This window comes from Cucumis melo, chromosome 3, assembly GCF_025177605.1.
Source record: "Cucumis melo cultivar AY chromosome 3, USDA_Cmelo_AY_1.0, whole genome shotgun sequence".
Lineage (NCBI taxonomy): Eukaryota > Viridiplantae > Streptophyta > Magnoliopsida > Cucurbitales > Cucurbitaceae > Cucumis > Cucumis melo.
Window position 1 is genome coordinate 22,855,622 of NC_066859.1, and position 24,820 is coordinate 22,880,441.

A 24,820-nucleotide genomic window follows, 5' to 3' on the forward strand; every position below is an offset into this window, starting at 1 on the left:
TCGTGAGCGTCATCTTTGGTGCTACATGTTATGTATATCTTTAGGAAACCAGAATGTTTAGGGTTTTAATACTCGGTTGGGTTGTTGGCAGGCCGAGAAGAATTAAACCGAGCTTATAGACCAAGGATCTAGCCCAAGACTGTGAGTGACAAAACCAACTTTGAAATATTTTCCATAACTGTTATTATGATTGAATGCGATAAATGTTTATTTACGAAGCCATGAAAGGTATTTTAATTTCATGACTATTTTCAAGTATACATTTGGAGACTAGATTTCTTAAAGAAATTTATGCTAGCACGTAGATATTAAATGTTTGGAAAGTATTTAAACCACAATATTTTAAGCAAAGCATGAATTAGTATGAAGTTTTGTTTTAAGAACTACAATTTTCCACGAAAGAGCTGAGTAAAGTTCGAGCTTTGTGTAAAATTTATAAACAGACATGTTTTAATATTTTATGATGATTTATGAAATTTTCATTAACTACATGACTGAGATCTTGAGCCTGAGGCTAGAGATTACCGTGTGCACACTGGTTAGATTTCGTTGTTGACGTTGAGTGTACTCCGTAACAACGATGTTGTCGTGAGTGCTGGGCGGGCCCCACTACGACAAAGACGATGGGAGTGCTGGGCGGGCCCCACTACATCGTAGTGCTTGTAAACGTTGTTGTACTAGGTGTACCCTACACAACGTAGATTCGTCATGTTAGTTAAAATGCTTCGATATACTTGATATGCCTTGCTAGATTTCAATGATGAACATGCTGAGTATTTAAGGAAGCTATTCTTACTATTACACATTTACATTTACGACTTGTATAAATAGATTTATATGTGTAAAGTTTTCACGTGCTCTTATCTTTAAATTCATAGTTTTAAACTGAGTCACTCACTGAGCTTCATAGCTCACCCTTTCCAAAATGTTTTACCCATTTTCCAGGTAGAGATCGACTTCCCGGGTCCTGATAGACTGCCTTAGTCTGCGGAAGCTTCATTATCGATTGCCAGTACGTGTTTTGAGTTGGGCATAAAGTCTGTTGTGTTGTGATGTATTCACACCCTTGTATGTTATAGATACTCCACAGTTTGTATAAGCTTTAGGAGCTGTAGTTGTGTAAATTTTGTTGGTTATATTTTGATTAAGGTGTCTTTAGGTTTACTCGTGAAATCGATAAATTTTGAGGTACACTTCATGTATGTGTTTGACTAGCTGTGTTTGACTAGCCTAGGATCCGCTGTGTTTTGAGGCATGTACAATAGTTTATATACTAGATTGGCAAGTTCATCACATGAAAGTTTTAAGCAGAGTCGACAGATACAGGTACAGAAAAGCGTTGTTCGTCGGCTTCACGCCATCTTTCGGTCTAAGGTAGCAGGTAGTCCGGGAGGGGGTGTGACAACTTGGTATCAGAGCAGTTTGCTCCATGGGAATTAAGGTAGAGCGGTTAGCTCTAAGAAGAAACTGGAAAGTAAATAATTGAAAGTTAAGTTATCTTAAAGGGAACTAGTGGAGTATGGTCTAGGTAAGGGTAGAAGTGAGTCTAATTATTATTAATACGTGAGTAGACATTTAGTATCATGCATTTGAGTTAAGTATTTATAGTATGTCTAATGTGTTGACATATTATAGGAGTCATGCCACCACGTACTGGTAGACGACGCCGGCAGAATCAGGACGGGATGCAAGGTCCTACCCAAGGTCCATCTGTAGGGGAATCTAGTACCCTAGGAGTTCGAGGTGGTGCAGGAAACGAGCAGTTTGCGAGAACAACACAGGAAATAGGAAGGCCAGATAGAGCAGAGCCTAGTGATCCAGAAAAGGCATACGAAATTGAACGACTGAAGAAGTTAGGGGCTACACTGTTTGAAGGTTCCACAGATCCAGCTGATGCAGAGAACTGGTTGAATATGCTTGAAAAGTGTTTTGATGTGATGAATTGTCCTGAGGAGCGAAAGGTTAGATTGGCCACATTTTTGTTGCAAAAAGAGGCTGAAGGATGGTGGAAATCTATATTAGCAAGACGCAGTGATGCACGTGCTTTAGACTGGCAGACTTTTAGAGGCATATTCGAAGATAAGTATTATCCCAGCACATACTGCGAAGCCAAGAGGGATGAATTTTTGGGGTTGAAACAAGGATCACTTTCAGTGGCTGAGTATGAGAGGAAGTATATCGAGCTTTCACGGTATGCTGACGTTATTGTAGCTTCTGAGAGTGACAGGTGCCGAAGGTTTGAAAGAGGGTTGCGTTTTGAAATACGTACCCCAGTTACAGCCATTGCTAAGTGGACGAATTTCTCTCAGTTAGTGGAGACTGCCCTTCGTGTGGAGCAGAGTATAACAGAAGAGAAATTGGCAGTGGAGCTTAGTCGTGGGACTTCAACAGCTAGTGGATTTAAAGGCCGTGAGCAGCGGAGGTTCACGCCTGGGATAAATATTTCAAGCCGTCAAGATTTTAAGAATCGCTCTGGAGGCCAAGCATCGAGGAACGTGAGTTATGGTAGTGTTTTTCAGAGACAGAGCCAGAGAATACCTAGTCAACCCATTAGATCAACAGTAAGATCGCAACCAGGTCAGGAGTCCATTGCTAGTACCGTCAGGCGAATACCATGCACGAGTTGTGGCAGGAACCATCGGGGTCAGTGTTTGGTAGGTGCCGGTGTATGTTACCAGTGCAGACAACCAGAACATTTCAAGAAATATTGTCCGCAGTTGAACATGACAGTTCAGAGAGATCAGAGAGTTGGGTCCCAGACAGTTGAGCAATGGAGAGTTTCAGTGGTTCCAACAGAGGGCACCAGTGGTGCAAGGCAAAAGGTAGTTGTTGGAAGACCGAGGCAACAGGGAAAAGTCTATGCTATGACTCAACAAGAAGCAGAGGACGCACCAGACGTTATTACTGGTACGATTCTTATTTGTAATGTACCTGCAGATGTTTTATTTGATCCAGGTGCTATGCATTCCTTTGTTTCTAGTATATTTCTCACTAAGTTGAATAGGATGCTAGAGCCTTTATCTGAGGGGTTAGCTATATACACTCCAGTTGGTGACGTTTTACTTGTTAATGAGGTGTTACGTAATTGTGAAGTTTTAGTAGAAGGTATCAGTTTGCTAGTGGACTTGCTACCACTAGAGTTGCAGAGGTTAGATGTAATTTTGGGAATGGATTTCTTATTTGCTCATTATGCATCTATGGATTGCCATAGGAAGGAAGTGGTTTTCAGAAAACCAGGCTTTGCTGAAGTGGTTTTTAGAGGTATGAGGAAGGCCGTTTCCAGATGTTTAATCTCAGTTTTGAAAGCTGAGAAATTACTGAGGAAGGGTTGCACAGCGTTTCTTGCACACATCGTAGTAGTGCAGAGAGAAAAACTAAAGCCAGAAGATGTTCCTGTGGTGAAAGAGTTTCTTGAAGTATTTCCAGATGATCTGTCAGGTTTGCCACCTGATAGAGAGATTGAGTTCACCATTGAATTATTACCAGGAACAACACCTATTTCACAGGCCCCGTATAGAATGGCTCCAAGCGAGCTAAAAGAATTGAAGATGCAGTTACAAGAACTAGTTGATAAGGGATACATCAGGCCTAGTGTTTCGCCATGGGGAGCACCAATGCTTTTTGTGAAAAAGAAAGATGGTACCCTCAGATTATGTATTGACTATAGACAGTTAAACAAGGTTACAATACGTAACAAGTATCCTTTACCACGCATTGATGACTTATTTGATCAACTAAGGGGAGCAGCGTTGTTCTCTAAGATTGACTTAAGGTGAGGATACCACCAGTTGAAGGTTAGAGAATCAGATATTGCTAAAACAGCATTTAGAACGAGGTATGGGCATTATGAGTTTCTAGTTATGCCATTCGGTTTAACGAATGCGCCAGCGGTTTTCATGGATCTCATGAACAGGATCTTCCATCGGTATTTAGATTAGTTTGTGATTGTGTTCATTGATGATATATTGGTTTACTCAGTTGACAGAGAATCTCATGAGGAACATCTGAGGATTGTTCTACAGACTCTACGTGAAAAACAGTTATACGCTAAGTTCAGCAAATGTGAGTTCTGGTTGGAACAAGTAGTATTTTTGGGGCATGTAGTTTCAGCAAAAGGAGTTAGTGTCGATCCACAAAAAGTAGAAGCGGTTGTCAATTGGGAAAGACCAATTAGTGCGACAGAAGTACGTAGTTTCCTGGGTTTGGCAGGATACTATAGGCGTTTTATTGAGGATTTCTCTCGATTGGCATTGCCTTTGACCGCTTTGACAAGGAAGAATGTTAAGTTTGAGTGGTCAGATAAATGCGAGCAAAGTTTTCAGGAATTGAAGAAAAGACTAGTTACAACACCTATTTTGGCACTTCCTGTAACAGGGAAGGACTATGTGATTTATTGTGATGCTTCAAGGCTAGGATTAGGTTGTGTGCTTATGCAAGATGGGAATGTAATAGCTTATGCTTCAAGGCAGTTGAAGGAGCATGAGTGTAATTACCCTACCCATGATCTTGAGCTAGCAGCAGTTGTTTTAGCACTAAAAATCTGGAGACACTATTTGTTCGGGGAAAAGTGCCAAATTTTCACAGATCATAAAAGTCTGAAGTATATTTTTGATCAAAAAGAGCTAAATCTGAGACAAAGGCGATGGCTAGAACTGATTAAAGATTATGATTGTACTATAGAGTATCATCCAGGTAAGGCCAACGTAGTAGCAGATGCATTAAGTAGGAAGTCAAGACTTCCGAAGAGTGCCTTGTGTGGTATTCGAGTAGCTTTGTTGAATGAGTTAAGAGGTTCCAAGGCAGTAGTAACTACAGAGGATTCAGGAAGTCTCTTAGCTCAATTTCAGGTTCGGTCTTCTCTAGTAACTGAGATTGTAAGAAGACAGTCAGAAGACAGTAATTTACAGAAGAAGTTTGAGAAATCCAAGAAAGGCTTAGAGGTGGAGTTTGAGCTGAGAACAGATGGAGCCATTGTTAAACAAGGAAGATTATGTGTTCCGAATATCAGTGAGCTTAAGAATGCTATTCTAGAAGAAGCTCACAGTTCAGCTTACGCTATGCATCCAGGTAGCACCAAGATGTACAGGACTTTAAAGAAGACTTATTGGTGGTCTGGAATGAAGCAAGAGATAGCTGAATATGTTGATTGATGTTTGATTTGTCAACAGGTTAAACCAGTAAGACAGAGGCCAGGAGGATTTCTTAATCCTTTACCAGTGCCAGAGTGGAAATGGGAGCATATTACTATGGATTTTCTATTTGGATTACCTCGTACATCCAGTGGACATGATGGTATATGGGTAATAGTAGACAGACTCACCAAGACGTCACGATTTATACCGATTAAAATGACATCTACGTTAGACCAGCTAGCGAGATTATATGTTGATAAGATTGTGAGTCAGTATGGAGTACCAGTGTCCATAGTTTCAGATAGGGATCCGAGGTTTACTTCTAAATTTTGGCCTAGTTTACATAAAGCAATGGGAACAGGGCTAAAGTTTAGTACATCATTTCATCCCCAAATAGATGGTCAGTCCGAGAGGACCATCCAAACTTTAGAGGACATGTTGAGAGCATGTGTCCTACAACTTAAAGGAAGTTGGGATACCCACTTGCCACTTATGGAGTTTGCTTATAATAATAACTATCAGTCTAGTATCGGTATGGCACCATATGAAGCCTTATACGGGGGACCATGCAGAACTCCTGTGTGTTGGAATGAAGTGGGAGAGCGGAAGTTAGTAGGTCCTGAGTTGGTTTAGATTACGACAAACAATATTAAGTTGATCAGAGAAAATCTGAGGAAAGCCCAAGATCGACAGAAAAGTTATGCGGATAAGCGACGAAGAAACCTAGAATTCCAAGTTGGAGATCAAGTTTTCTTGAAATTATCTCCATGGTGAGGTGTTATTCGTTTCGGAAGAAAAGGTAAGTTAAGTCCTAGATATATTGGGCCATATCAGATAACGGAACGAGTGGGACCAGCAGCGTATAGACTTGAGTTGCCAATAGAACTTGCACGAATACATGATGTTTTCCATGTATCCATGTTAAGAAAATATATACCAGATCCATCGCATGTGTTGCAAGATCAACCAGTTGAATTAAAAGAAGATTTGAGTTATGTTGAAGAACCAGTTCAGATTCTTGACAGAAAGGAACAAGTTTTGAGAAACAAAACGATTCCACTCATAAAGGTTTTGTGGAGACATCATGGAGCGGAGGAGGCAACTTGGGAACCAGAATATCAGATGAAGAAGAGCTATCCGATACTTTTCAGTTAAGGACATTCTAAATTTCGAGGACGAAATTTTCTAAAGGGAAGGTGTAAACCCGATATTTTCTTGGTTTAATTTCTTTAAATGTGAAAAAAAAAAGAAAAAGAAAATGGAAATTATGTGTAAATATAAATATATATATTTATATATTAAATAGTTTTATTAAATTAATTAAAGAAAAGAAAGAAAATAAAGGACAAAAAGAAGAAAAGGAGAAGAAAATTTCATTTTCTCTTTTCTTCTTCTTCTTCTCTTCCCTTCACCGCCAAGATTTTGAAGACATCCAAGTTCCCTTTATTTTTTTTTCTTTTTCCTTCTTCAATTTGCAGAGAACTTCTAAGAGAGAGTTTGGAAGAAGAAGAGAAATTTTACTAGAATTTTTAGGTTGAAGAAGAGGAGGAGAACTCAAGCAAAGTGTATCAATGGCTGAATTTTAGTTCATTCTGCACATCACTGGTTTTTAATTCGGTTTGAACTCTTCAAAAGGAATTAAGAGGTGAGATTTACATTTACTGAAAGCTAACTCATTTTTAAAGAAACTTTATGAAGAACGTTGTAGCAAATTTGGATATTCATTTGGTGCTTTTTGATGAAGAAAACAGGGCAGTTGGTTTTCACTCGAAATCAGGAGGTCTCTGGTGTTTCTTGTATTTCAGAGTGTATCGGTGAAGTTAGAATCTCTATTTTGTATGGTTGGAAAGCTTATTTAATTTACTACAACTTTCATGAAGAAATTGTAAACCACAAACGACTAAAAATTGGTTAAATTGTAGGAACAAGTTAAAGAGGTCGTGTGCGCGCGATTCTGGAAGTGGTTCTGTTTTGAGGGTTATATGTGTTTATGCACGAGGAATCAGATTTATATGTCTTCAGGTAAGTTTTAGAGGATCTCAAAATGAAGTGTTTGATATAAAGAACACTCATTTTGGTTAAGTATTGAGAAAGTTATAGTCCTTTGAAGTTTATGTTAGAAATCTGGAAATTTTAGAGAATTGTTGAAATAGGATTTTATTTCTTAAGCTTTGTTTTCGTGAGCGTCATCTTTGGTGCGACATGTTATGTATATCTTTAGGAAACCAGAATGTTTAGGGTTTTAATACTCGGTTGGGTTGTTGGCAGGCCGAGAAGAATTAAACCGAGCTTATAGACCAAGGATCTAGCCCAAGACTGTGAGTGACAAAACCAACTTTGAAAATTTTCCATAACTGTTATTATGATTGAATGCGATAAATGTTTATTTACGAAGCCATGAAAGGTATTTGAATTTCATGACTATTTTCAAGTATACATTTGGAGACTAGATTTCTTAAAGAAATTTATGCTAGCACGTAGATATTAAATGTTTGGAAAGTATTTAAACCACAATATTTTAAGCAAAGTATGAATTAGTATGAAGTTTTGTTTTAAGAACTACAATTTTCCACGAAAGAGCTGAGTAAAGTTCGAGCTTTGTGTAAAATTTATAAACAGGCATGTTTTAATATTTTATGATGATTTATGAAATTTTCATTAACTACATGACTGAGATCTTGAGCCTGAGGCTAGAGATTACCGTGTGCACACTGGTTAGATTTCGTTGTTGACGTTGAGTGTACTCCGTAACAACGATGTTGTCGTGAGTGCTGGGCGGGCCCCACTACGACAAAGACGATGGGAGTGCTGGGCGGGCCCCACTACATCGTAGTTGTAACGACCCAACTTTCCGGACTAAGCTGAGGTCACTACTCAATACCAAAACTCGACCACACAACATAAAATTCATAACGGACCGGTTGCAATTTCTTAAAACGTTAGAAATATTACAAAAAAACAGTATCGGGCCCTATTTTAAATCACAGTCACAAAAGTTTCAAATAAAAACTCAGGTCATCAACTCAAAATCACAAAACCACATATTCTGACAAAAAACATCAGCGGAAGCAATAAGAAAACCAGACGCGTCCATATGGCCTTCACGCATCCTTCCTGCCTCTCGTCGGTCTGCCCCTCGCTGTGCCCTTACCTGAAAAGTTAAAGAAGAGAAAAGGGTGAGTATAAACATACCCAGTAAGGGACCCACTACTTGGCCTGTTAGGGGACAACAGTTAACTTCCTATTCGGGGGTACCCTACTTAACAGTCTAATGGTTTCGTAGAACGCACATATCAGTCTAGTGCTCCTGAAGGATGCACATATCAGTCTAGTGCTCCCGAAGGATGCACCTATCAGTCTAGTGCTCCCGAAGGATGCACCTATCAGTCTAGTGCTCCCGAAGGATGCACAAATCAGTCTAGTGCTCCCGAAGGATGCACACATCAGTCTAGTGCTCCTGAAGGATGCACATATCAGTCTAGTGCTCCCGAAAGATGCACATATCAGTCTAGTGCTCCCGAAGGATGCACATATCCGTAAGGCACACTGCCCCATAGATGCACATATCCGTAAGGCACACTACCCCATAGTGGGTACAGTTGGTATCAGAGCCTAAGTTTTAGGTTCTGTAGACTGACTTATAATGTGAGTCTGTGTTTTGTGTCCTTATGGCTAAAACGATCCTTGCCACTCGTCAGGTACGCCCTCATGAAAGTATATGTATAACTCTATATGCATTACCTTACCTAAGTTAAACTGCAAAGTTAATTACCATTTATGACTAAAGGGATCACTGGTGGTTGTTAGGGAAATGCCGCCAAGGAGAGGTGCACGTAGGGGTGGCCGAGGAGGCTGAGGAAGAGGAGCAGAACGCGTTCAGCCTGAGGTGCAGCCCGAAGCCAAAGCCACTGACCCGGCTGCGCCAGTTACTCATGCGGATCTAGCTGCCATGGAGCAGAGGTTTAGAGATTTGATTATGCAGATGCGGGAGCAGCAGCAGCCTGCCCCGCCAGCTCCAGCACCAGCTCCTGCTCCAGCTCCGGCTCCAGTACCAGTTGCACCCCAGGTTGTGCCGGATCAGTTGTCAGCAGAGGCTAAGCACCAAAGGGATTTCAGGAAGTATAATCCCACGACATTCGATGGGTCTTTGAAGGACCCCACCAGGGCTCAGCTGTGGTTATCGTCTTTGGAGACCATATTCCGATACATGAAATGCCCTGAGGATCAGAAAGTTCAGTGTGCTGTTTTTATGTTGACTGACAGAGGTACTGCATGGTGGGAGACTACAGAGAGAATGCTAGGTGGTGATGTGAGTCAGATCACGTGGCAACAGTTTAAGGAGAGTTTCTATGCGAAATTCTTCTCTGCTAGTTTGAGAGATGCCAAGCGGCAGGAGTTCCTGAACTTAGAGCAGGGTGACATGACAGTGGAGCAGTATGATGCAGAGTTTGACATGTTATCCCGCTTCGCTCCCGAGATGATAGCGACCGAGGCGGCCAGAGCTGATAAGTTTGTTAGAGGCCTCCGACTGGACATTCAGGGTTTGGTCCGAGCTTTCCGACCCGCTACTCATGCCGATGCACTGCGCCTGGCAGTGGATCTCAGTTTACAGGAGAGGGCTAACTCGTCTAAGACCGCTGGTAGAGGTTCAACATCGGGACAGAAGATGAAGGCTGAGCAGCAGCTTGTTCCAGTGCCACAGTGGAACTTCAGGTCAGGTGGCGAGTTTCGTCGTTTCCAGCAGAAACCTTTTGAGGTAGGGGAAGCTGCCAGAGGGAAGCCGTTGTGTACCACTTGTGAAAAGCACCATCTGGGCCGTTGCTTATTCGGGACCAGGACTTGCTTTAAGTGTAGGCAAGAGGGTCATACAGCTGATAGATGCCCGTTGAGACTTACGGGGAACGCGCAGAATCAGAGAGCAGGTGCTCCACATCAGGGTAGGGTATTTGCTACCAACAAGACTGAGGCTGAGACGGCAGGCACGGTGGTGACAGGTACGCTTTCAGTATTGGGGCATTACGCCTTAGTTTTGTTTGATTCGGGATCGTCACATTCTTTTATCTCTTCCGCATTTGTGTTGCATGCCCGCTTAGAGGTAGAGCCCTTACACCATGCTCTATCAGTATCTACTCCTTCCGGGGAGTGTATGTTGTCGAAGGAAAGGGTGAAAGCATGCCAGATTGAGATAGCAGGCCATGTGATTGAAGTAACGCTGTTAGTCTTGGATATGCTCGACTTTGATGTAATCCTGGGTATGGATTGGTTGGCCGCTAACCACGCCAGCATAGATTGTTCCCGTAAGGAGGTAACGTTTAACCCTCCCTCGATGGCCAGTTTTAAATTTAAGGGAGGAGGGTCAAGGTCGTTGCCTCAGGTAATCTCAGCCATCAGGGCCAGTAAACTGCTCAGTCAGGGTACTTGGGGTATCTTAGCGAGCGTGGTGGATACTAGAGAGGTCGATGTATCCCTGTCATCAGAACCGGTGGTGAGGGACTATCCGGATGTATTTCTTGAAGAACTTCCAGGGTTACCTCCTCACAGAGAGGTTGAGTTTGCCATAGAGTTGGAGCCGGGCACGGTTCCTATATCTAGAGCCTCTTACAGAATGGCCCCCGCAGAGCTAAAAGAACTGAAGGTGCAGTTGCAAGAATTGCTTGATAAGGGATTCATTCGACCGAGCGTGTCACCTTGGGGTGCGCAAGTTTTATTTGTTAAGAAGAAGGATGGATCGATGCGTCTATGCATTGACTATAGGGAGTTGAACAAGGTAACCGTAAAGAACAGATATCCCTTGCCCAGGATAGACGATCTATTTGACCAGTTACAGGGAGCCACAGTGTTCTCTAAGATTGATCTTCGGTCGGGATACCATCAGTTGAGGATTAAGGATGGGGATGTACCGAAGACAGCATTTCGTTCCAGATATGGACACTACGAGTTTATTGTGATGTCTTTTGGATTGACGAATGCTCCGACAGTGTTTATGGACTTGATGAACAGAGTGTTTAGGGAGTTCCTAGATACTTTTGTGATCGTGTTTATCGACGATATCTTGATATACTCCAAGACGGAGGTCGAACATGAGGAGCATTTACGTATAGTTCTGCAAACACTTCGGGATAATAAGTTGTATGCAAAGTTCTCGAAATGCGAGTTTTGGCTGAAGCAGGTGTCTTTTCTGGGCCACGTGGTTTCTAAGGCTGGAGTCTCTGTGGATCCAGCTAAGATAGAGGCAGTCACCGGTTGGACCCGACCTTCCACAGTCAGTGAGGTTCGTAGCTTTCTGGGTTTAGCAGGTTATTATCGACGGTTTGTGGAGAACTTTTCTCGTATAGCTACTCCTCTTACTCAGTTAACTATGAAGGGAGCTCCTTTTGTTTGGAGCAAGGCATGTGAGGACAGTTTCCAGAACCTTAAACAGAAGCTAGTTACCGCACCGGTTCTTACTGTACCTGATGGTTCTGGCAGTTTCGTGATTTATAGTTATGCTTCCAAGAAGGGTTTGGGTTGTGTTTTGATGCAACAGGGTAAGGTGGTCGCTTATGCGTCTCGTCAGTTGAAGAGTCATGAGCAGAACTACCCTACACATGATTTAGAGTTGGTAGCGGTGGTTTTTGCTTTGAAAATATGGAGACATTATTTATATGGTGAAAAGATACAGATATTCACGGATCATAAGAGCTTGAAATACTTCTTTACTCAGAAAGAATTGAATATGAGACAGCGAAGGTGGCTTGAGTTAGTGAAGGATTACGATTGTGAGATACTGTATCATCCAGGCAAGGCAAATGTGGTAGCTGATGCTCTTAGTAGAAAGGTATCACATTCAGCAGCACTTATTACCCGACAGGCCCCATTGCATCGGGATCTCGAGCGGACTGAGATTGTAGTGTCAGTGGGGGCAGTCACTATGCAGTTAGCCCAGTTGACGGTACAGCCGACTTTGAGGCAAAGGATCATTGGTGCTCAGAGTAACGATCCTTATTTGGTTGAGAAACGTGGCCTAGCAGAGGCAGGGCAAACGGAGGGGTTCTCCCTATCATCTGATGGTGGACTTGTGTTTGAGAGACGCCTCTGTGTGCCGTCAGATAGTGCGATTAAGACAGAATTATTATCTGAGGCTCACAGTTCCCCATTTTCCATGCACCCGGGTAGTACGAAGATGTATCAGGACCTGAAGCGGGTTTATTGGTGGCGTTACATGAAGAGGGAGGTAGCAGAATTTGTTAGTAGATGCTTGGTGTGTCAGCAGGTTAAGGCACCAAGGCAGAAACCAGCGGGTTTATTACAACCCTTGAGCATACCGAAATGGAAGTGGGAAAACGTATCCATGGATTTCATTACAGGACTGCCGAGAACTCTGAGGGGTTTTACAGTGATTTGGGTTGTGGTGGACAGGCTTACCAAATAAGCGCACTTCGTTCCGGGTAAATCCACCTATACTGCTAGTAAGTGGGCACAGCTGTACATGTCGGAGATAGTGAGATTACATGGAGTGCCAGTGTCGATTGTTTCTGATAGAGATGCCCGTTTCACTTCCAAATTCTGGAAGGGTTTGCAGACTGCTATGGGAACGAGGTTAGACTTTAGTACAGCCTTCCATCCACAGACTGACGGTCAGACTGAGCGTCTGAACCAAGTTTTAGAGGATATGTTGCGGGCGTGTGCATTGGAATTTCCAGGTAGCTGGGACTCCCATTTGCATTTGATGGAATTTGCTTATAATAACAGTTATCAGGCTACTATTGGCATGACACCATTTGAGGCCTTGTACGGCAAATGTTGTAGATCCCCGGTTTGCTGGGGTGAGGTGGGTGAGCAGAGATTGATGGGTCATGCGTTAGTTCAGTCTACTAACGAAGCGATATTGAAGATTAGATCACGCATGCATACCGCTCAGAGTAGGCAGAAGAGTTATGCAGATGTGAGGCGGAAGGACCTTGAGTTTGAGGTAGGGGACAAGGTGTTCTTAAAGGTAGCACCTATGAGAGGTGTCTTGCGATTCGAAAGGAGGGGAAAGCTGAGTCCCCGTTTTGTTGGGCCGTTTGAGATTCTGGAGCGGATTGGCCCTGTGGCTTATCGCTTGGCGTTGCCACCTTCACTCTCGACAGTTCACGATGTGTTTCATGTCTCTATGTTGAGGAAGTACGTGCCAGATCCATCCCATGTAGTGGATTACGAGCCACTAGAGATTGATGAAAACTTGAGCTATACTGAACAACCCGTTGAGGTGCTGGCTCGAGAGGTGAAAACGTTGAGGAATAAAGAAATTCCTTTGGTTAAAGTCTTATGGCGGAATCACCGGGTTGAAGAGGCAACTTGGGAGCGAGAAGATGACATGAGGTCCCGTTATCCCGAATTGTTCGAGGAATAGAACTTTCGAGGACGAAAGTTCCTTAAGGAGGGAAGAATGTAACGCCCCGAAATTTCGAGGTAAACTTTTTTCGTTTTGTGCAAATTTTTTTTTTTTCGGAAATTTAAAATTTTGGTGTAAATTCTCGATTTCCTTCGAAGAGGGTAGAAAAAGAAATTTCGGGATACGATTTTCCTTAAATTTAATATTTGGGTAAATTGATATAATAATAATATAATATTAATTATATTATTATTATTATTATTTATTATTATTATTTATTCTTATTATGGTAATTTAATGTTAATATTATTATTATTATTTAATATTAATAATAATATTATTATTTAATAGTAATATTATTATTATAAATTAATAACATTATTATTATCTAATATTAATTTTATTATTATTATTCAATATTAATATTATTTTATATTATTAATAATAATTATTATTATCATTATTTAATATTAATATTAATATTATTATTATTATTATTATTATTATTATTATTAAATATTACTATTATAATTATTATTTAATTTAATATATATATATATATATATATATATATATATATATATATATATATATATATATATATAAAATAATTCCTTTTTTTTAAAAAAAAAACCCTAACGCGCGTCCGCCCCCCCATCCGTTCTCCTTCTCCATCTCCGTCTTCAGCTTCGCGAAGCCAACGCCGCCGCTGTCTCGCCATCCTTTCTCTTCAACACGCGTCTCCGTCTCCGCCTCTGTCTCCGTCGCATCTCCGTCTCTGTCGTCGAGGTTTGTCAACTTCAACGTTTCGTCCACCGCGGCCCCGACCTTTTCTAATCTCCTCTCGGGCTCACGACGCCAGCAACCGCCGTACGCCCCTCCTTCAGTCGTCCGCCGCGTTGAAGCAGGGCCGGTCGTCGAACGCCTCCAAGCTGCGAATCATCCCGGTCGTCGAATGCCGAAATCCGTCGCTTGTGGTTGCTCCGGTTTCAATCTGACCCGACCCGAATCGCGAATCCAAGCCGACCCGAACCGGAGACCGAGCTGAGCTGCGCCACAAGCCGCGCCACGAGCCGCGCCACAAGCCGAGCCGCGAGTTGAGCCGCGAGTCGAGTCAAGCCGAGTTGAGCCGCGAGCCGAGCCGCGAGCCGAGTCAAGCCGAGTTGAGCCGCGAGCCAAGCCGTGAGCCGAGCCGAGCCGAGGACTGAGCCGAGCCGAGCCGAGTCGAGCAACGAGCCGAACCGAGCCGAGCCGAGCCGCGAGCCGGCCAACCCAAGCCGCGAGCCGAGCCGAGCCGAGCAGAGCCGATCACCTCCAAGCCAAGCCGAGCTCCCTGTTCACCGAGCCACCTAAGCCTTCCTTCCTCCACTCCGGGTCACGGTGAGTCTTCGGTAAGTATCATTTTGGTAATTTACCCAGTGTTGCCATAACCGTGTCGAGTTTGAATATTAGAGTAAGACTGGGCCCTATCTTTCGTTCCTTGAAGGTAATAGGGGTTGACGCTCAAGTTTATGGTCCCACGGCAAGTTAAATTGGAGATAGCTTTCCTTTCCTCGGGTAAGTCAACGGATGTGCTTAGGACCATTTTAAAATGACTTCTGCTAGTGTCATCGATTAAAACCTTCGTGTTTTCGTTTAGGTGGATCCGTTGAGCGCGGACTTGATCGAGGGGCATAACCGAGTATCAGGTAAGGGTTTTCCTACTACTGGACCTCGGATCGAGGCTAGAAACGTAGTAATCCACAGGGGATTACACGTTAGTGACTGTACTGAATAACTGTATGTGTGTTGACTGTTAAACACTGTTATTATATTTTGTCTGATGTAAAGGTACTGTGACTGCTAATTGTAGATTGGGATTTTATATTGATGGACCTTGAAGTTACGGTTCAGTATGTAGTAATCATTGGTCTGGATGTTGATCATGGAGTTTGGACGGGGAAGGACAGTGAGTCCGGTTTTGGTTGGTTAGTTGACTGGTTCTAGGGTTTTCCCTAATGGTGTGCGAATTGGTGACGCGTATAGCAACTGAGGGTGTAGTTGTTTAAACCTATACTATCTGACTGACAAAGACTATGGCGGAACTGTAATATGAATGCCGTTGAGGTGTGACTGTTGTAGACGGTTTAGTATGGACTTAGGGGTAACGGTTAGCTTCATCTATGGGGTAGTGTGCCTTACGGATATGTGCATCCTTCGGGAGCACTAGACTGATATGTGCATCCTTCGGGAGCACTAGACTGATATGTGCATCCTTCGAGAGCACTAGACTGATGTGTGCATCCTTCGGGAGCACTAGACTGATATGTGCATCCTTCGGGAGCACTAGACTGATAGGTGCATCCTTCGGGAGCACTAGACTGATATGTGCATCCTTCGGGAGCACTAGACTGATATGTGCGTTCTACGGAACCACTAGACTGTTATGTAGGGTACCCCCGAATAGGAAGTTAACTGTTGTCCCCTAACGGGCCCAGTAGTGGGTCCCTTACTGGGTATGTTTATACTCACCCTTTTCTCTTCTTTAACTTTTTAGGTAAGGGCACAGCGAGGGGCAGACCGACGAGAGGCAGGAAGGATGCGTGAAGGCCATATGGACGCGTCTGGTTTTCTTATTGCTTCCACTGATGTTTTTTGTTAGAATATGTGGTTTTGTGATTTTGAGTTGATGACCTGAGTTTTTATTTGAAACTTTTGTGACTGTGATTTAAAATAGGGCCCGATACTGTTTTTTTGTAATATTTCTAACGTTTTAAGAAATCGCAACCGGTCCGTTATGAATTTTATGTTGTGTGGTTGAGTTTTGGTATTGAGTAGTGACCTCAGCTTAGTCTGGAAATTTGGGTCGTTACAGTAGTGCTTGTAAACGTTGTTGTACTAGGTGTACCCTACACAACGTAGATTCGTCATGTTAGTTAAAATGCTTCGATATACTTGATATGCCTTGCTAGATTTCAATGATGAACATGCTGAGTATTTAAGGAAGCTATTCTTACTATTACACATTTACATTTACGACTTGTATAAATAGATTTATATGTGTAAAGTTTTCACATGCTCTTATCTTCAAATTCATAGTTTTAAACTGAGTCACTCACTGAGCTTCATAGCTCACCCTTTCCAAAATGTTTTACCCATTTTCCAGGTAGAGATCGACTTCCCGGTGCCTGATAGACTGCCTTAGTATGCGGAAGCTTCATTATCGATTGCCAGTACGTGTTTTGAGTTGGGCATAAAGTCTGTTGTGTTGTGATGTATTCACACCCTTGTATGTTATAGATACTCCACAGTTTGTATAAGCTTTAGGAGCTGTAGTTGTGTAAATTTTGTTGGTTATATTTTGATTAAGGTGTCTTTAGGTTTACTCGTGAAATCGATAAATTTTGAGATACACTTCATGTATGTGTTTGACTAGCTGTGTTTGACTAGCCTAGGATCCGCTGTGTTTTGTGGCATGTACAATAGTTTATATACTAGATTGGCAAGTTCATCACATGAAAGTTTTAAGCAGAGTCGACAGATACAGGTACAGAAAAGCGTTGTTCGTCGACTTCACGCCATCTTTCGGTCTAAGGTAGCAGGTAGTCCGGGAGGGGGTGTGACAGTATGAAAGTATCCCAACTTGTTTTTCACCATTTAAGAGATATTAAATATATAGATAAAATAAAAGAGAATGGAACGAGGGCTTACAGTTGCTTCCAAAAGAATGGGAGGACATTAAATGATGTATGTAGCATTATTTTAGTTATATCTAATCTTCTCTCGTAGTCCCCATTTAATGAGAGGTATTATGATATGAATCCTTGGACATTGGATCTAAGAACCATGTTAAACAACATTAAGAGTCAAAGCACACGACTCCAACAGCTCCAAAACCAATTTGATTTCAACCGCTAAGAAATAGGTTAGATTTAAATTACTTAGATGATCTAACAAACCAAAGGATTGGACAAAGTTAGAAACTTCCATCAACCTTCAATCTTCAAAGCACTGCACAAGAAAGACAAATCATTTCTCACTTGAATGCTCCAAATATTCATGCATTCTATCACAACACACAAGAACAAAATCCTAAAATTTAACAAAATCCTACAATTTAGATTTTTTAAATTTCATTCATCCAAATTCTTATTTTAAATGTGGAAATTACAACCATATTTATACTAATTAAAATATTAAATCAAATGTCACAATATTTAATTTTATGACGTTTGAGTTGTTCAAATAACTTTTCAACTTCCAAATATTGCATCTCTTCGACTTCTTCATTTGATTCAATTCTAATTTCTATGTTCGTATCGTATTATGTACTTTGTTGTATATGTAAATTGTTAACTGTCAACAAAAGTTACATTTTTTTATGGCCATAATATTTCATCACTTGATTGTGTATTTCTATTGACCAGGTAAATTCTCACTAAGAAAGTCTCCATGGAAAATTTATTTTTGTACTTGGTGCTTAGAAAATAGTTGTTTTTTTCTTCTTATGTTTCATTGTTTTAAAAAAACACTATCATCTAAGTTTCATTTATTAAATAAAAATCCAAAAAGCTCTTGAATAGTTAGACTCAATTCGAACATTTTTCTCTAGAGAAGACGATATCGATTTCTTAATTACCATTTTACAACTTTATAATTAACTTGACAGGTATACTTACATTTTACACCAAGTTTTTCGCACCATATATGGTGAAAAAAATTCAAATTTTAACATCTTAGTTGTTTCTTTTCGAAATAATAATAACAATAATAATTAAATAAATAAAACACATCCTTGTTGTAATTATGTCATAAACAAAATTGAAAACTGTGATTATTCATGAATTGATTTTGGTTAGTTTTTTTTTAAAGATGGAAACAAGAAATAAAAAAAAAACAAACAAACAAACAAAACAAAAGACTAAAATAGATGGCCAATAACTCTTGTCTCATTATTGTCTCTCTCATTGGAGTTCTTTTGTTCACTATCAATGCGGCATCATCTACTGATGTCGTTTCCACCATCTGTCCAAAAACCTCAAACCCACCATTTTGTTCAAGTGTGTTGAAATCTGCAGGCCCTACAGATTTAAAAGGCTTTGCTGTATACACCTAAAACCTTGCCCATACAAATGCTCGCAAATCTTTGACGCTAGCCAACTCACTAGCAAAAACCACCCCCAATCCTCAACTTAAGCAACGATCTTCGTCTTGTGCTGAGAGCTATGATGAAGTTGTTGGTGATATTGAAAATGCCCAAAAGGACTTGGCACTTAGTGACTTTAACGCTGTCAATATTGTAACTTCTGGTGCCATGACAAACATTGATGACTGTCAAGATAAGTTCGTGCAACCACCGAAGGATACGTCGTTGCTTTTGAAGAATGGCAAGACTCTAAATGATATTTGCAGCATTATTTTGGTTATATCCAATCTTCTTTGAGGGCTATGAACTTGGAGATTTTAATTATCAATAAATAAAATGAAGTTTAATTTTTAAAATAATGACATTACAATGTGATGGTGATTGGAATCGACTAATTTGGTTAATAGATAATTCTAACTAATCAAAATTACAAAGAAAAAATAATACTCGAAGGACATTGCACCCAATAGACACTAATAGACTTATATTAATAGATAATTACGGCTTTTTATTTTGCCAAACTTAAATTTTGGATAATTATGTATATATAAATACCACCTAAGACAATTTACCATTGGTAATTATATTTATACCATGAATAATAATATAAAACGTGGGTTTTCTTAACTTACTTGTAACAAATTATTTTGGGTAACTTTTTTTTTTTTTTTTGCCAGACTTGAATTTTTGGTATTAATCAATTAATTTGGGTAACTTAAATTTTGCTCAATAAGAAACAATCAATTATTTCTTTTTTTTTCAATATATTTTTAAATATACACTTAACTATTTGAAAATTTTATTCTTAAAAAAAATATTTTCATCTAATTTAAAATTTAAATTTAAAAAAAAATTGTAGGATAAAGGTACGGTTACAAACTTACAATTTTTATTTTTATTTCATTTCTAATTTATAAACTTCATTATTTTGTTTTACGACAATATATTTTAAGAAATCTAGCAATGTTTTAGGTCACAAAAACTTTAATTTCATAAAGAAAATTTACATAATTTTTATTTGATGGGTTCACTTTGAACGATTTATAATGAATTCAAGATTAAAATTGTAACTTTTGAAATAAGTTATACATTTTTAAAACAAGTAACAAAGTTTCGACTTTTTCTAATAATGGTTAAATTAGTATATCTACTTTTCAATTTTTAAGTAATATTAATAATAGTAGTAATAATAATAATTGTAGCCACCTATTTTGTTCGGTTTAATTTTGAAGCTATTTCTTTTCATTTATCTATTTTCTTCACAGATTTTTAGCATTATTATTATTATTTTAAATTGATAAATGATGGAAAGTTGGAAAGCAAAAAGTAAATATTTATATAATTTAGATTTTGGGCAAAAAAAAAAAACTCTAATTTTCCCTCCATCTTTTGGTTCCTTTACTATTGGGGAAGATTTTTCAAATTTAAGTAAAAAAGAGAGCATAGCCTTAAAAAGCAAAATTTTGCCTTTATAAACAAGTTGTTTTTACATGGGGATGGGGTCTTTTTTCATTTTAGAAAAACTTAAGAAAGAAAGCGAGTCCTGACAAAAAAATAGAGAGAGAACCACAAATCTCAAAACCCTAAAAAAATTTCAAAGCGAGTTTCTTCTCCTTCTTCTTTAGCTAATTTCTTGAAGTTGAAGGGTCTATAAAACTTCCAACTTGAGGAAAAAAAGCTCACATTTTTCTTTTCTTTATAAGTTCTATTTTTGAAGTTTATAACAAAAAAAAAAAAAAAGAGCAAAGGTAGTATATTTGTCTCATTCATGCTGCTTAATATTTTCTTTTCACTCTATTATATTTTATTGCTTTTTATATTTATGTACTCCATACATTTATTTATTTATTTATTATTTAATATGCTAACTGCGAACTGACTGCCCCTACTGACACTGCAATCTCAGCCCTCTCAAAATCCCGATACAATGGGGCTTGTCAAGTAATGAGTGCTACTGAATGTGATACCTTTCTACTAAGAGCATCAGCTATACGGGAAATGTCTTCCACAAACCGTTAGTAATAACCTGCTAAACCTAGAAGCTACGAACCTCACTTACTGTGGAAGGTCGGGACAAACTGGTGAAGGGTGATTTTTTTTTTAATAATGACAAAATGGTAGTATGAAAAGAAATTTAAAAGATGAGACAAAATTGTATCCGATTTTGGACTTCCGAACATTTATTATAATAATAATAATAATGATAATGATAATAATAATAATTATTATTATTGTTATTATTATTATTTAAAATTGGAAAGTAGATGCACCAGTTTAACCATTACAAGAAAAGTTAAAACTTTGTTATTTGTTTAAAAAATGTATAGCTTATTTCAAAGGTTACAATTTTAATCTTGATTTTTTATAAATAGTTTAAAATGCACCCGTTAAATAGAAATTTTATAAATTTTTTAATGAAATTCAAGTTTTTGTGACCCAAAAACAATGCTATATTTCTTAAAAATATGTTGTCGCAAATGAAAAAACGAAGTTTATAAATTAGAAATGAAATAAAAATAAAAATTATAAGTTTAATGTTACCTGATCATTGTCCTACAATTTGATTGAAATTTAAATTTTAAATTAGATGTAAAATGTTGCATTTCCTTCCTTTGTTGTCGATTCTGAATATTTCTGCTATACTGTCGATTTTACTTTTATTTTTTGTCTTTCTCAACCACATGCAGTTGTCTTCTCTTGTCTTCTTTAAGTGAAGAAATGTTTTGTTGTTGAAGTGTAACGCCCTAAAATTTCGAGGAAAGTTTTAACATTTTTATGTTAATTTTCGGGAATTTAAAATTTTGGGTGTTAAATTTGTTTGGTTTAGAAGAGAAAAGAAAAAGAAAATGAACGGTATAAATTTTAATAATATGACATAATGTAATATAATAATAATAATATAAATTAAATTAAATTAAATAATAATAACTTAATTTATATTATATTATTATTATTATTATTTAATATATTTTTTTTTTTAATTTTAAAAACCCTAAACTCATTTCCCCTCCCGCGCACCCTGCCTGCCCCCCTGCAGTCTCATTCTTCTTCTTCTTCTTCTTCTTCTTCTTTTTAAGCTCCTTCACCCGGCGAGCATCGCCCTCCGCACGACCTTCTCCTTTATCTGGTCGGCCGCATCTGCACGTCCCCGTCTTCCGACCGCGAACAGTCAACTGTCGACGAGCCCTCCAAACCAGTCACCCGACTGTTCACGAGAACCCCTATCTCCGACACCCTCTCTCTCTCCGTCTCGTGTACTCGAGTGTTTCTGCCCATAGTCGAACAAGCCGTCAACTCCTCTGCGTCCAACCGTGTTCGCTGCGAGCCATCCCTCCTTTTTCGCCATGCGTCCCCTTCCGTTGTCGTTGCGTGAAGCCAAAAACTAGTCGTTCGCGAGTGCATCGGCTACAGGCGATCGAGCCGAGATAAGTTAAGCAAGCCGAGCCGAGCCGCGGCTAAACCAAGTCGAGCCAATCCAAGCCGAGCTGCGAGCTGGATCAAGCCAAGCCACAAGCCGAGCCGAACCAAGCTGCAAGTTGAGCCAAGCCAAGCCAAGCCGCGAGCTGAAGTAAGCCTAGTCGCGAGTCGAGTCGAGCCGCGAGCTGAACCAAGCCATGTCGAGCCGAGCTGCCTCCCAAGCCAAGTTGACCTCCTTGTTTCCCGAGCTGAACTAAGCCACTTTCCTTCCATGTCGAGTCACGGTGAGTCTTTGGTAAGGATTACTTAATGAGTTTCCTAACGTTGCTATAGCCGATTGAAGTAGATATTCAAATAAAACATGGAAAGGATTGTTAGGTTAACTGCTGATCCCCTAAAGGTGTTAGAGAGGTGATGCTCGAGTTCAGGAGTGTTATGGCAAGTGTAGTTAGTGCCAATTCTCCTCTATTTGGGTAAGCCGGTAGATGTTGTTTTGGAACGTTTTGTAATGTGGATTTTTGGTGATGACATTATTAAACCCTTATGTTTGTGTTTAGATGGATTCGTTTGGACGTCGAATTGAACAAGGATTTTAGCTACAGTTCAGGTAAGGGATTTCTTACTACTGGACCTCCGACCGGAACTGGAAATGTAGTAACCCACATGGGAATTTTACGATAGCAACTGTACTGAATCGATTGATGCATGTTTGCCTAGAAAACATTACTAATATGCGCTCTTGATTGATTAAAGGTGACGTGATTGTTAGTTGTAGCCTATGTATTTATATACGTTAATGAGTTGTTCTGCTGACGGGCACAAATGCCCAGATGTTTTGTGTATTGTAGTTATGTTGATGGGAGGTGCCGTTAACTGGAATAGTAATGTCAATGGATTATGAAAATCTTAATGTTATGTAAAGTTGAAGTCTGTTATCGGGATACTAGTTATGGAGTTATGTTGTGGAGGGACTAAGAGTTCGAAAACCTCATGTGTAAATAGTGTATACGCCGTTGAACTATGTTGTAGGCCGAATACGACTGTTATGCATAATATGGACGTTACGCATAAAATAGATTACCTGTAGATGTGCTAGGGTTTGAACTGAGACGAATTACCGTCAGGTGGATTTACAAAGTGATGATTTGACTAGTTGACTGGATTTAAGGAAATGTCGTGATGACGTGTGACTTAGATATACATATAGCGACTGAGGAGACAGTTGTTTAAACCTAAACCGTCTGACTGGCTAAGCTTATAACTGAACTGTTAACTTGAACGTTATTGTGATGTGACTGTTGTAGACGGTTTAGTATGGACTTTGGGGTAACAGTTAGCTTTATCTATGGGGGGTAGCATACCTTACAGGCACGGTGTCCTTCGGGATTCCTCGACTGATATGTGTATCCTTCGGGATCACAAGACTGATATGTGCATCCTTCGGGATCACTAGACTTATATGTGCATCCTTCGGGATCACGAGACTGATATGTGCATCCTTCGGGATCATTCGACTGATATGTGCATCCTTCGAGATCACTAGATTGATGTGTGCGTTCTACGGAACCACTAGACTGTTATGTAGGCTACCCCTTTATAGGAAGCTAATTGTTATTACCCTAATGGGTCCAGTAGTGGGTCCCTTACTGGGTATGTCTTATACTCACCATTTTTCTCTTAAAACTTTTCAGGTAATGGTATGGCGAGGGGCAGACCGGCGAGGGGGAAGAAGGGTGCGTGAAGGCCATATGGACGCTTAGTTTCTTTATGCTTCCGCTGACGAATTTTTTAATTTCTACTTCTTTTGAGAATTAAATGGAGTCATGGTTAGAACATTTGATTGGTTATTTTGTTTCCATGATTTTGTGAACTATATTTTGGAACTTTTGGGAACGTGATTTAAAATAGGGCCCAAAACTGTTTTTCTGATATTTCGAGTGTTTTATTGAACCGTAATAGGTCTTTTATGAGTTGTGTGTTTTAAACCACTCACAGTCAATAACTCTATCCCCCGGGCTTATACACTTTCCCCACTTCAATTTCGCCTGAAACAACGATTAGGATCCATTAATTATCTTCAAAAGGGAGACGAGACAACAATCTTCAACATACTTTATAAGGCCAAAATCAGACTTGTTTTAGTTCCTAATGTTCTTAAATTCTCAAAATTTTCCAGATTCGCAACATGAACTTCAAATGATCATAACTCTTTCAATACTTAACCAAAATGAGTTTTCTTTATGTAAAACTCTTCATTATGATGTCCTTTATAATTTACATGAAGGAAGAAAAATACGATTCCCAATAGATTGCTACAAAATTGGCCCAAAATAGAGTGTTCAAAAACAGAGTCTTCTGCTATTCCCTAACTTGTTTATGAAATTAAGCTTACTTCCAATCATATTTAGATCACAATTCCTTCATAAAAGTAGTAGTACATTGAAAAAGCTTTCCAACCATACCAAATAGAGATCTTAACTACATTTCTACACTTCTAACTACTCAACACAACAGCATCTTTGCAGATTCATGCACGAAACCTAAAATCTATCTTCTCTTTCTATTTTCAACCTTTAACCTTCAATTCTAGGAAAAATCCAATGAAATTATTCCAAAACTTCCCAAAGACTTAACAAAGCAACCCTAACTTCAACGGAGAGCACTCCAACTACCCTCAAATTTCAAATTAAGCATCCGACATCACGACTACTCAAGAACTTAGCAAAGTAATCTAATTTCAAAGAAATCGCTCCAATAGCATTCAACTATCGAATCCTAGCATCATCCATA

General features: G+C 39.5%; 1 protein-coding gene across 2 annotated transcripts; it reads left to right on the plus strand.

Annotated features, from left to right (window-relative positions):
• The first annotated feature begins 1,019 nt into the window (after window positions 1-1,019).
• Window positions 1,020-16,497, plus strand: LOC127148645 (uncharacterized). Of its 2 annotated transcripts, XM_051082835.1 has the most exons (3): window positions 1,020-1,441; window positions 1,636-2,907; window positions 16,025-16,497. In XM_051082835.1, exons 2-3 carry the CDS (start codon window positions 1,641-1,643, stop codon window positions 16,072-16,074), a joined length of 1,317 nt encoding a protein of 438 aa, XP_050938792.1. In that variant the 5' UTR covers window positions 1,020-1,441; window positions 1,636-1,640; the 3' UTR covers window positions 16,075-16,497. The 2 variants fall into 2 exon arrangements, with proteins under 2 accessions (XP_050938792.1, XP_050938791.1); XM_051082834.1 differs by lacking the exon at window positions 1,020-1,441 and having other exon boundaries at window positions 1,472-2,907.
• The last annotated feature ends 8,323 nt before the right edge of the window (window positions 16,498-24,820 follow it).

What these genes read in the sequence shown, in the direction of transcription:
- LOC127148645 (XM_051082835.1), top strand. Translation starts at nt 1,641, where the DNA reads ATGCCACCACGTACTGGTAGACGACGCCGGCAGAATCAGGACGGGATG. An exon ending in CGCACCAGACGTTATTACTG is followed by an intron (nt 2,908 to 16,024) that starts GTACGATTCTTA and finishes TTAACTTTTTAG; the next exon opens with GTAAGGGCACAGCGAGGGGC.